The following is a 13,366-nucleotide window of genomic DNA, read 5'->3' as shown; positions in this document are numbered from 1 at the left end:
CCTGCAAAAGGAAGGGACAGATTTCCAATAGTTTTGTAAAATTAAAGTATTTTCTATGTGGATACATAAATATTAATGGATTGTTGTGTTTTGGAAGCCAATAATTCTCAAGTTTAAATAACTTGATTTGTTTTTAACGTGACCTCTTGAAAGGCCCAGTGATGGACACCTCTTATCTGTGCCATAAGTTAGTCTTGCACATTTAAAGGGGAACACCACTTGAATCAGGGATACCAATTATTTCCATGCTAAATCTGCTCCATCGAAAATGAATGGGAGCCTGATTTTGTGGACCCACAAAATGTTTGTTTTCTTCTTTTGAGTTTTAGCACTGTTATATTTTTTGGACTGTGTTAAACCATAGGAATAACATGTATGAATTTTGAAAATGGGCATGGTTTTCCTTTAAATGTGTCCAACCTGAGGACAAATTAATTTTCAATAATGTCCTGTCAAAATGGGAATGAATGATATTTTGAGGTTATTAATCCACTGCTACATTTTAACTGAGCTTAAATAGATCTTTTTTTTAAAAAAAAACCCAAAAACTAATTTTTGTAAAAACTGAGAATTTACTTACAATCAGGAGGATCTGAAAACATAAACACTTTTATGGCAAGCTAACTTAAAACCTCAGAATTCCCATGCAGTGTAACAGAGAATCAAATTGCATCTTTGACAAAAAAGAAAAAGAGCATTATATACATTTTGATTTGTACTGCTTTTTAATGTGTTTTTTTTTTTTCATCAGAAATAGTAAAAGCCATACAATGTAGCAAACCAAAACAATGACAAAGCTCTATACAGGCATAGTAGCTCATTCACACACATTCTACAGTCCAGACTGATCTGTCAAAGTGGGCAGATGCCACTGGAGTTTCCATCTTGGCAAACAAATGGCAAACATTCAGTTTGAAGTAGAGGACGTCCTCTTTTCTCAACAAGCATTTTGTAGGCAAAAATATAAATTCTTCTGTCTCGTAAGCCGAGTCAAGACACAGTCGTCATGTGATAACTATCTATGGGCATCTTTCTGGAAAGGGCTGGCTTGAGTAAGACTTGAGGATACTGTGTACAGATTACAGTCAGCAGCGTTAAGGTAACGACTTGAGCATGCAGGCTCTTGCTAATAAATAATGGAACATTCTAGTCAGATATAAAAGCCCTGTAAGTGCTGTATTTTATTTTATATTTGAAGAAGTACATTTGAGTCAGAATGTAGCCCCCCTAACTAACCCTTATTTAATTAGTTTACATCATGCTGCCAACTGATCCTAGAGCATCAGGCATAAAGGAGGGGGTTGTAATCTCTACTTCTTAATCCATAAATGGGACTCTAAAATGTAAAAGCAAAACTCATTTGCTAAGAAATTAGCATATGAATCAACATTAAAATCAAAATTCATTTTCTCAGTGATCAAATTACTTAAACATTTACCCTTTGACATGCCATAATCACAGCTAAAACACTGTTAGAATAAAAGTGGTTCCTTTGTAATGATCTTTCTACACCACATGAGGGCAGCAGCTACTGACTGAACTGGCTAGTTTTCCATAAACAGACCCATGCCGAGGTGCTGATGGCTACAGGGACTACTAAGTCTGCCTCCACACATGCAATGCTGACATGAAACAGGTCTGATAATGTTCATATCTTCTCTTTTGACAAGTAGAAACACACTGATAATACTTTAACATTTAAGTGCTAAACTTGGACAATGTATCTTCTAGGCAGGTTTAAGTTAATAAAACAATTGTGTTGGCATCACTTTAGGATAACTCCAATTTGGACTTTAGTAACAGCAATCTTTCATACAAAATATTTTCCCTCCTCTTAACAAAAACAACAAAGCCTCCCCAAGAAAACAAGAATCTTAACAAAAGTAATGCTGTGAAAACAAAAAACATTCAAAAACAACAGTTTAAAATGAACACACTTTACACCTTTATATATGTCAATGCACTTTAGCCAAAATAAAAAGCAATCTTCTCTTCTCGCTTTCAGTAATCTTGATGTATACTTTATAATACATGTATACAAGATAACATAGAGCAACAAAGCAAAAAAAATAAATATCTTAAGTCACTGTTTGGAAGTTTTTATATATATCTTTATATGTATATTTATATGTATAGCTTACTTTTGGGTAGGGTGTGAGTGTTAACAGTTTTGGCCGGCTGACGCAAAGAGCTTCTCTCTATCGACGGAAACTTTGAACACAGAAAAATGAAGAGCAGTGTAGCAGGACAACACTTTTCCACAAGAACTGTCCTCACAAAACAACTTTAGGCCCCTTAATGACCGAAATAGTGTGGCTATGTGCTGCGCAGACTGAACAGAGAGTGATGGCAGATAGAAAGCTAATCCTCTTCTTTACAATCAAGAGACTATGTGTGAATGTAATGATTCAATGAGTTTCTTACTGATGCTTTTGTGTGTTCACCTGGATACTGTAGATGCACAAGAAAATTGTGTTATACTGTCTGACTCTAGCTGCACTTTAGAGGAATAACATCTGTTGCATCATTAGCGACACTACAACATCAAACAGGGAAGGACCTGTGGAATTCTGGAGAACAATCTTATTTCCAAGTTTGGCTATTTGCATATTTAAGACAGCCTGGAAGAGTTTTAAGTTCTTCTTTTTCTTAAAAAGCTCTGCATTACAAAAGAAAGTCAGGCACCAAATATCATCTAGAACAGTCCTACTCATAAAGCAATCTAGAATATTTACACAGACCTCGACAGCTACAACAAAGTCCGGAGACATTGTTTGCAACATGGCAACGGTGCAGAGTTGACCTACAGTATCAGTACATACAGAAGGAAACAGTTCAGTATTTTTGATTAAGCAGCCATATTTGTTTTACAAAAAGAATACTTCCGACCCTCCGACAGTGGCACACTATACACGCCCTGACTACTTTTTTAAAATCTTTGGTTGACCAGTCAAAAGCCTGATAGATTTACAATCCACCTTTACATCACACAACTTGACTTCTTCTTCTTAAAAAAAATATAAAATGAACAAATTGCTAAAAAATAACATTTGCACACACAATGTCATTCCCTCTTCCTGTCCATGCGCTACCCTGCCAGGGAGATCAGAATCGCCTCCCGTCCCATTGTCACACACAGCCACGCCCATCCTGCACTTCCTCTGGTCCATTCTGGAGTCCATCCAAGAAGAAAAGCACATGCATGCGAGACGCACACACGCGCACAATTACACCACACACTCTCTGTCTCATTCTCTTTCATACACAAACGCACACAGACACACAAGTAAATGTAAAAGAGCAGGAAAAAAATAAGGTGACGCGTAAAACCAAATGCTTAATTGTCCAGAACAGAAAGTAAGTGTCTGTGGTTAAAAGGAAAGAAAATAACCAAAGGCATTTTAAAAAAAAAGCGCCAGGATTTGCTGACAGCTCTCATCGTTTCTGCGAGGCGATCATCTTCGAGACAAAGTTGACGATGGCGCTGGCAGGCTGGTCAGGGTCCATCTCAGCAAAGAGGTGGCTGACGTTGTCTGTTGTGCTTCCCTGCTTACGTGCCACAAACCCAAACAGCCTATAGAGACAAGGTTAGGCATTTATTTGTAAAGCTCCTATGTTTATACATCGGACTGTGTCTGCTATGGAATCTTTATCCACGGACAAGTGAAATTATATGAGATTTATATTTTTAGATTCCCAGCTGCAATCAATCTGATTTGCAGTTTTGATGCGTGCTGAGAAATTTTGATGTGACTCACAGATGTCTAGAAAGCAATGAAGTGCAAAAGAAACTTTTTGCTGCTCCTTAACTTGAAAGATTGGTTACAGAGAAGAGACCTATAACTACAAGTGTGCATTCACCCTGCAAGAGAAGGGTTGTCTGCAAGGAATACTAATTTGATAGCCGGAAGGTGTGATTTAGATAAATCTTATAAACAACGGCCTGCTTGATGGTTACCAAACCCAAAATAAATCTGTAGATTTTTTACGGTTTCTGTGGTGACGCAGAATAAAAATCTGCAGAGTTTAGCAGAATGTTCTTGCTAGCAGCAGAGGTGTCGTAGGAATTCTGCGGGTGCAGATTCCCTGTGTGCCTGATTATAACTTGCTGCCTAAATCATAGTGTGTGTCTGATAAAACAGTTTACATTGCAGATGCAGTTTCCTGTGCTGCAGTCTGTGGTGATAAATCGGGTACAGCCGTGATTCAAATAGCACGAGACCCAAAACAAGCCGCGATGCTGCATTTCTTACATTCTAGCTGTGCAAAACCTTGGTGCAGTCCTTTGATAAGGACAAAAGTCTTTTTGGGACAAATCCTAAATAAATATCCCCCACTGAGTCACATGCTTCATGCGACCCCACCCTCCCACATGTTTTGTTTTGTACAAATATCAGATCAACAGCAGCACTATCATCTACAGACGTTGACTTACTTGGCTGTGCCTCCCTCAGGCTTGTTCCACCTGTAAAGATTTAAAGAAAGTGTGTGTTAATATTTTAAGACATTTTAAGTTTTCTGAGAAGCTAACAGCATCAAAGGAGTGAACTGAAGGACCCACACAATCAGTAATAGCAGAAGCAATAATAAACAGTAAACAAAGAGCTGTTAAGGATAACAAGCACTTTGGAATTTCTTCCTATTTTCAAAGTATCTTAGAACTCTTCAGTAATTTTGCATTTTGGCATTTTACAAAATCATTTTAATATCTTTGTACTCACTTTCTGTCCTGAGGGTCAGTGTCGCAGAACGTGACAGTGTTGGTAGGATAGTGGCGTCGGAAGAAAAGCCTATACAAGCAACAAATAGAAATAGAGATTACAGATGCACCAAGATGTGTAGTGTGGATTCGCAGATGATACACTTTACAGCATGCACAACCATCACGCTTCTAATCAGAACATGACCAATCACTAATTTCCACCAGGACATTCGTCAGCTGATCACAGTTCTTGATTGTATAAATCCAGCTCATCAATATGAACTTTAACCCTTAGATGCATAAGTGGGGTCAAAAATGACCCCATGTTAGCTAGCTAACATTACTGCATTTGTTGTGTAGAGATAAGCAGCCTTACTATGATATTTATAACTTCCTTGTAATAAAATCTAACCATTATTGTGTGTGTGTGTGTGTGTGTGTGTGTGTGTGTGTGTGTGTGTGTGTGTGTAGTTTGTGTGTGTAGCTTAGTAAGCTAGCTAACATTACTGCATTTGTTGTGTAGAGATAAGCAGACTTACTATGATATTTATAGCTTCCTTGTAATAAAATTGTTTTTTGACAACTGTTAAAGTGTTAATAAAAATGTTAAAAAATGTTAATAAAAAGTGATAAATGAATATGTCAAACATAAAATCATTCTTTTGTTGACCAAAATATAATACAAATCATCGTCTTCATCATTTTGACCCTACTTATGGAAGAGTGTAGGTATTGGTAGGTCATGCACCTAAGGGTTAAACTAGACTCACAAGTCAGTCTTCAGACGCTTTGCTTAACTAAAGACTGATGACTTTCTCCCTGATTTTGTGTTTAGATGGGCAGATACAATTTCAGAGTTTAAAAAACTCCCTACGTTGCAGAACCAGTAGTAAATCTGCAGGGCGGTCCTTCGGTGGCTCGCTGAACTCTTGTGCTTGTAAACATAGTCCGACTAGAAACACGTGTAGCAGTACAAAATGGCTCAGCCGTGCTCGCAGAAAACTCCGTCAAAGTTAGTGGATATTTGTCGCGTTTGCGGCGACACATTCTCGCCAACTAAAAGAAACAAACATAATCTTTTACAAGGCCATGACTCATCCGTCTGGCCGGACTATAGAGGCAATCGCCAAGGCGATTGCCTCTATAGTCCGGGTAGAAAACCAGCAGAGCTTTTAGCTATATATATATATAGCCTACGTATCACATTTTTCACATCACTGTATCACCGTTTAGACTAATCCGATGTTTGTAAAGTCTATAAACACAATGACTGAACAAACATTACTATTTCTGTGTGCACGTTTAGCTGGGCTAACGGTTAGCTGTTAGCCCTGTTAGCCGTTAGCGGTGTCTGTAGTAATAACTCATTAAATGGTCCGTGAAAAAAATATCTTTTCCAGCAGATATCTTAGTTACAACATGATTGACCTAGCAAAGCAGTTTTGTGTTGCTATGTGTGGTATTTATTCAGTTTTGGGAAATCACGATGTCTGGAAGGCATCAGTTGACAGGGACAGCTAACACTAGCAGCAAAGCTAACATCTGGATGTCATCTGTTAAAAGCCTCCCGTTGTCGGATACAACATGAAACTACTCCACTTAGCTCAATCATGTTGTAACTAAGACATCTGCTGGAAAAAATATTTTCTTCACGGATGAGCGCACGTTTGATAAAACGGAGTTTAATCTCTCGGCATCCATTTTCAAGCTCTCTGTGTGTTTGTTTCCTTGCGGACGAAAAAAGGGGGAGCGCACATTTCTGAGAAGGCGTGTACTTTTCAAAAATGCAAGAGGCGTTGCTTTGTTGTCGGCCGTTTTCGCCGGTGTGTTAAACACACTTTAGAAAGGAGTATCCCCAGACTATCAGAAGGCGGAGATCTCTGATTGTCTGGTGGCGAGACTAGGGTTAAACTAACTTCAAGTAAATACAGACTAAACGGTTCTCAACATGGAAGTCACTTACAGAACCTTTGATTATGGTTTGGTTAAACGTTTTATTCATTATGGCAGGCTACACAAAACAAAATTAAGTTCTTAAGAGAAATACTGCAGTAAACAGTACAATCCTGATACTTTAATCCAGTGTTTAGCAGTTATTTATTGCCTGATTATGAGCAGTGACTCATGCTGACACTTGCCCTTCAAAAACAAGGCATGTTCAGACATCAAACACTGTCTGCAGCAAAGTCTCCTAATGTCTTGCAATGTTTGTGAGGCATCTTTTAAACATTTCAAGAAGGTGTTAAACAGAGAACAAGTGGTATCCTGACTTACTTCCTCTGGTTGTCAGTCAGCGTGATGCCTTGTGAAGACACCTTGAAGTGCACAATGGTGGCAGTAGCTGGAGAAGTGGCAGCCAGTGTCTCAGTTATGGCCTTGGCAACAGCCTGAGGGCCTGTCAGGGACTCCATCTCCACTGAGTTGACGTAGAGCACATTGCATGCTGGGAAGAGAGCAGATGTCTCAGACAGATAACAGAAATTTCGAATGGACAGTGGAACTGTCACTCTGTGAGGACAGAACTATACAAACTGTATTCATTCCTGAAATGAATCCTGTTCAAAATGTTATCAATGCCTGTTTTGACCGCTTCATGCAAACATATTGATTTCCTCTCATCAGAGAACATGCTGTCTGGAACAAAGCTGGGGTCAAACTGTTTTAGAAACAAATTCATCCAAATCATTCCACATAAAACATTCTGCTTGTTACAGACAAGAAGCTGGACACTAATGTTAACAGATGAGATTTAGAAATATCTCAAGGAATTCTGTTGCGCAGGGCCATTAATCATATGTCTTCATTTGTGCAGGTTAAACATACACAGACATACAACAAACATATGGGATGCACATTCCAGATGTAGGTTTCCAAATAAAAGGGCACAGGGTTTACCATGGGAATCAGCAGGGGCCCTCTGCACTGGGATAACAAGGATGTCATGTTGTCAGAATAAGTAAAGAGGATGACTCGGGATACATTAATAAAGTGGACATAACTGTCCTCAAATCTCAAAGCTGTGTTTGCTGTATTTAAGTCTCAAAAACTGAGACCATCACAGGACTGCTTTAACAAAGAGAACGACTTAAGGTGAGTTTGTTTTACCTGCTCCTTGTTTCAGCCTTTCAGCCAGTGGGTTTGGTGCAGAGACTTCCGACACTTCTTCGAGGAGATCTACATAAAACAAGAGAGACAGGAAGTTACCAATTTTGGCATAGAGTTCAGTTTTCATTTAGTTGTTCTGAGTTCTCCTGAGGCCTGTACTATGAAGCAGGATTAGAAATTAGCAAGGATTAACTCTGGGCTTTCACTAGCCTACTACAAAGCTGGTTCACCTTTTACCGGCATAAATGATTGTGGTAACTTATGCTGAACAGCTGACCTGCTTAAGAGCGGGTCAGAGGATCGGATAACAACCTGTCAACACCCAAACCACTGACCAATCACATCACTGTCACCTGTCCCCCGAGTGACAAGTGAAGAAAAATATTTTTTTATAGGTCAGTTGAATCATTTTATTGTTGCATGCTTTCTATTTCCACTCTGGTTTTATAACAGAGCTTCTAACAAACGAGGAAATCACTGATGGCACTGAACGTAAGATGATACTTTAAGCTGCATTTTTGTATTTTATCACCAGTGTGATAAATGATAGACTCTGACTCCATCACTGATTTCATCACTGCAGCTCAAAAGAAAAAAGACACCATTGTAATGATCACTAGGAATAAATGAAAATAATAATAATAATCCACACACGGTTAATTGGCTCCCATAATTACAAAGGCAGCATAGACAGATTAATTTTTACGATTTTTACGATTAATTTTTGGAAATTATTTCTACTGTTTCTACATCTTCATATTCTGTTGCAACATTATAGGCTTTTTATTTTTCACTCTTTCAAAATATGACTTTCTGCTGTCCCTAAATTGCCACAGGTAATTAGCATCACTGTTTCATCTTATATTATGTGAAGTACTGCATTCATGGTTCTGATGTTGCTCATAATTAACAACCTGGCTTCTTTCACATGAATGTGCCCGTGGCTGGAAAGGAAAACCAAGACTTGACTGAGCTAGTTGATACCGAGCTTTGTGATACCGGTTATTCAGACAGACAATGTTAATGTTTGTGAAGCCAAACAACCAAAAGATACCCGAGGTATGGTCAAGTTGTTTTCTTATACCGGCGTCTTTATGGGTTGCAGGGGTAACTTTTAAACTTTTGGTATCCACTACTACTGCTAAAATGAATGGCTTTTTTAATACTTTAGATACATTTTGCTGTAATACACATGATTGAAGTAAGAAACTTTCTTCAAACTTAATCTTGTTACATAAAACAGATGTTGACCAAACTTTCCTTTGGGGACATAATTTACAGTTGGAAAAAAGGTAATAAATAGCAATATAATGCATTTTATGTTATGACAATACTCAGCATATTGCACAATATTTAAAAAAGCAACAATATTGTATCATGACAGCAGTATCATGATAATATTTGCTATCGATATTGTTAGGGCCTCTTGTGATCCCCACCACTAAAAACATGTGGGGCAGGAGGGGTCTGCTCAGAAACAATGTAAAAATAACTTAAAAATGCTCAGACATTGCTGAACACATATTTGTATCCACAGACCTGTGGCAGGGATAAGTAGTTTGCAGGGTAGGGCCAGTGGCGTGATGGCATGTTGGTAGACCAAGGCAGACAGACAGCCTGTCAAACACACACAAGACACAGTCAGAAACAAGCACTGGAGCCACAAAAATGCTTCATACAACATTTTTGCATATGCAGTAGTACTTTCAAAAAAAATGTAAACAGACTTTGACAGTTAAATCAACACACTGCAGCTTTAATAATTTCCTTGTGACTAACAAAAGCTGACACTTCTGGTTCTGTTCCTGTCAGGAGGAAAACTACTTCCCATAATTCATCTTTTTAGGCTGAAATATTTGGTTAAATGTGGCTCATTCAATTTAAAACAGTAGGAAAAATAAACCATTGTAAGTCATTGTAAAATAAAAGAAATATAAACAGCAACTTCACAGAAGGAAGGAGTGATGAACTGACAGGAGAGGAGGAAGAAACAAGGAAAAGGCGAGACTTCAGTTTGCAGAAGTCAGCTTGCGCCCATTTTGGATTTGGCAGGAGCACTGACTCTCTCTTAGTACATGCACACAAACACACACACGTCATCCAGCCTCGCAGTGTAATTAGTAGGGAGAACACGAGTTAGATCACTACAGTCAATACTATAATTACGGTAGGATTACATGTTATAGAGCTTGGAAGGAGGTGCAGATCTGTGACAGACACACAGAAAGGAGCACTAGTGTTTGGCTCTCCAAACTCTTGGCTTCACTAAGCTGTCAGTGTACACGTGAGTGAGAATTCAGGCAGGAGGGAGAGCAGCAGGCTTCCACTGACCAAAGTAAGGCTCGTTGGGACAACCCTTCAGCTTCACTCCTTTTGGGCTGCTCTCAATCAGGAAGTGCCTCACCAGCTCGTTGGTGATGTCACCTGCAACAGCAGAGAGGGAGAGGGGTGAGTCTCGGTAATACACAGCTGATTAACGTGGAGACATCACCTCACATCTTTGGTATTAGGATATTAACTTTAATTCTGTCTCCACCTTGGCCAAAGATCAAAAAAGAAGGAAAGAAGAGCTACTCAAAGCACTGAAGTAAATAGCTGTTGCATTAGTAACCAGCATCCTGTCTCCTACCTTTCTTGTTCTGATGCACTGAGGGTGGAGGAGAGGCGACCTTCATAGCCAAGCCGTAAGCCCCCCTGAACGAGTGGCTGTCTCGAATAACAAAGGCTCCAGGCTCCCTCTCTCTCAGCAGGCTAATGGCTGTAACACAGCAGACATTCAGTTACTTAAGACTATCAGAACACTAAATGTGAGTGCAGACACACAGAAAGGAGCACTAGTGTTTGATCACCCGCTAAATGCGAGTAATCTGTTGGCAGTGGTGGGTAAAATTATTAAGCCACCAGCCACTGACATGGACAGGGAAAAAACATAACAAAAGACATGTTCAGTAAAGTTAGTGTATGATTGGATAGAGCTACACATTTAAAAGTTGTTTACAACTGTTACATAAAAGCAACAGCATTGGCTGTCGAACATCGAAGTTCACAGAATTCTAACGAATAACCATTTATTAAAAGACACACACACACACACACACACACACACACACTATACACACTCACTTGTTACTGTATAAACTCCATTACCTCACATGTTAATTTCTTCAGATGTCACTCATTGCATAGAGAGTGTGTAATTGAGCAAATGACAGAGATAGTATAATGGTGAATGCACTCAGAGCAAACAGGTGTTGGGGATCCGAACAAAAGAGAAATTAGCAATTTAAGTTTTAAAGGGGTAGTAAATGTAAACAGTGATGAATAATAATAAATAAATTTAACTTTAGGTTGCATACTAGAATAATTTAATCAATTGCTTTTCAGTCCACTAGACGCATTTTCCACCAAAAAAAATGGCTGAGATGAGGTAAACAGAATGAGAACTTTATCTTATTAGATTTTCCTATGATGACACAATTTACAGTTGAAAAAAGGCAATAAATCGCAATATATTTTATCGCAATACTAAGCATATCGCAACATATTTGAAATTGCAATAATATTGTATCATGACTTCAGTATTGTGATAATATTGTATCGTGGATCCTCTGGTGATTCCAAACCCTAACATTAATTATTAAAAGTAAAAATACACATGCAGAAAAAATTAAATCAATTTAATACTTCAAACAATTGAAAATTATGATCCATGGAGGTTCTCTATTTGTAAAACTTTCCTCCTCTGATGTAGTGTATCAGTGTTAGTTTGGAGATAAATGACATCTGCAATCCCTTGGCAGGACACAGTAAAAACATATGACATACAACACTGACCAGACAAGCCAAGACACAGGCAGCACTCAAGCAGGGTATGTTAGTCACATTAGCAATTGAATGCCTTTATACTATACAGATTAAATTTGGGAAACAGACTTTGAAGGTCAGAGAAATCAGCTCATTAAGGGATCAAGTTAAACTAAAGGAAAACGGTAGTTAAAAGTTACAAGAATGACCAAGAGCTAAGCAGTGAGTCAGGTCCTGACCCTTTGTTTAAAAAATTGCTGTCAGTCTGTATTTCATTAAACCTTTCACATGACACTTTGTTTTAGACACGCTATTGTTCAAGGAGAAGCGCTTTAGATCAATTACTTCACTATTAAGTTCAGTGCCTCAGCCTGTCCACATGTGATAGTTTAAGGAAGGAAGATGGATGAGATGAGCAACACATGCAGATGTTCCCTAATTCTTTACATATGGTGTGGCTTTTCTTCTGTGAGTGCATGGCACTAAGTTTAAACTGTGCATGTGTGTATGTGTGTGCGTGTGTGATGTCATTGCAGTTGAACATGTGCTTGTATTTAACATGATATAATCCAATACTGGCCATGAGCAAATACAGATGGGATGGCCAACAGCCACTGACCTCACAACCAAGGTACCAGGACATTCATAGAAAGTTTTCAAACCACTCCTGAAGAATAATCCACTTCTCCACTGTTCATTACTGTGCTCTGTGTGTTGCAACCAATCAGACAAAATATTGCTAAAAACAAGTTCCTTTTATACTTCTTTTAGCAAGGTAAGCAGTCACTCTGTCACTGATGAACATAGTTGCGGTATGGGGGTAAATCTCTGATACATTTATAATGAACAAAAATTTTTATCACAGCACTTTTGTCTTTGCTCTCATTTTTTACAGGTTTAGGTTACAAGTTTTACGAGAACGTGCCGTTGGCATACAGACTGCAGGAATGTCCACCAAAGCGGTTGCCGGTCAACTGAATGTTCATTTCAAGATCATTAGCCTTTTCCAATATCAGTCCCTGAATTTGGCAGTACATCCAACCACCCTCACAACATGTACCACATGTAGTTAGTCACACCAGCTCAGAACTTCCATATTGTCTTTACCAGCAAAATCATCTGAGACCAGCCACTCCAACAGCTGATGCAACACTTGTTTGGCACAACTGAAGAATTTCTGCTCAAACCTTTAGTAATGATGCTGTTTAGTAGTAGATGGATTATCTTGACAAAGGAGGAGTGCTCACTAACACTGACATTAACAAATTTGTTATCAAAATTCGAGATGAATTTATCTAATAAGTGCATGAAAAAGTCTTAGATCTTTAACTTAAACCCAAAATTGGAGCAAAACTAAGTGTTGCATTTAAATATTTGCTCTGTGTAAAACATAGCTTTCAGGTAGATGGAATATTCTGTAATATAACTGTGTAAACATTTTTGCTACAATAGCACATACTGAACTTCCAATCCTCAGCAGGCAAAACCTCAAAACCTTCAAAAATACCTACACACACTTGGACAATCATTCAAATAAACACAATTAAAGGGCAAGAAATGTTACAATAATTGTCTAAAGGTCATTTAAGGGAACAGTCTTTCAGCATCTCACCTTGCTCCCTGGAAATTTCTGGCTTATACCAGAACTTGGACGTGTCTTGGACAAACTTGACATTCAGCCTGCTCTCAGGACTTCCATCTGCAACAAATAACAAAAGAATGTCACAGACACGGAGAGAAAGGAGCAAAAAAAGA

General features: G+C 38.5%; 1 protein-coding gene across 10 annotated transcripts in view; it reads right to left on the bottom strand.

Annotated features, from left to right (window-relative positions):
- Positions 1 to 706: 706 nt before the first annotated feature.
- Positions 707 to 13,366, bottom strand: part of tns1b (tensin 1b) — a 229,245-nt gene continuing 216,585 nt past the window's right edge. For 8 of the 10 annotated variants that reach the window (XM_049594652.1, XM_049594656.1, XM_049594653.1 and 5 more), the window contains 10 exons: positions 13,224 to 13,310; positions 10,437 to 10,565; positions 10,139 to 10,231; positions 9,347 to 9,424; positions 7,808 to 7,876; positions 7,598 to 7,624; positions 6,977 to 7,145; positions 4,722 to 4,790; positions 4,436 to 4,465; positions 707 to 3,574 (listed from right to left, as the gene is read on the bottom strand). In XM_049594652.1, the coding sequence (XP_049450609.1) occupies positions 3,436 to 3,574; positions 4,436 to 4,465; positions 4,722 to 4,790; positions 6,977 to 7,145; positions 7,598 to 7,624; positions 7,808 to 7,876; positions 9,347 to 9,424; positions 10,139 to 10,231; positions 10,437 to 10,565; positions 13,224 to 13,310 (890 nt within the window). In that variant the 3' untranslated portion in view covers positions 707 to 3,435. The remainder of the gene's footprint in view (positions 3,575 to 4,435; positions 4,466 to 4,721; positions 4,791 to 6,976; positions 7,146 to 7,597; positions 7,625 to 7,807; positions 7,877 to 9,346; positions 9,425 to 10,138; positions 10,232 to 10,436; positions 10,566 to 13,223; positions 13,311 to 13,366) is intronic. The other 2 variants (XM_049594661.1, XM_049594655.1) reach the window with 1 other exon arrangement.

Source organism: Epinephelus fuscoguttatus, linkage group LG13 (assembly GCF_011397635.1).
Source record: "Epinephelus fuscoguttatus linkage group LG13, E.fuscoguttatus.final_Chr_v1".
NCBI lineage: Eukaryota > Metazoa > Chordata > Actinopteri > Perciformes > Serranidae > Epinephelus > Epinephelus fuscoguttatus.
Note: the sequence above shows the minus strand (reverse complement) of the source record. Positions and strands in the feature narration are given on the sequence as shown.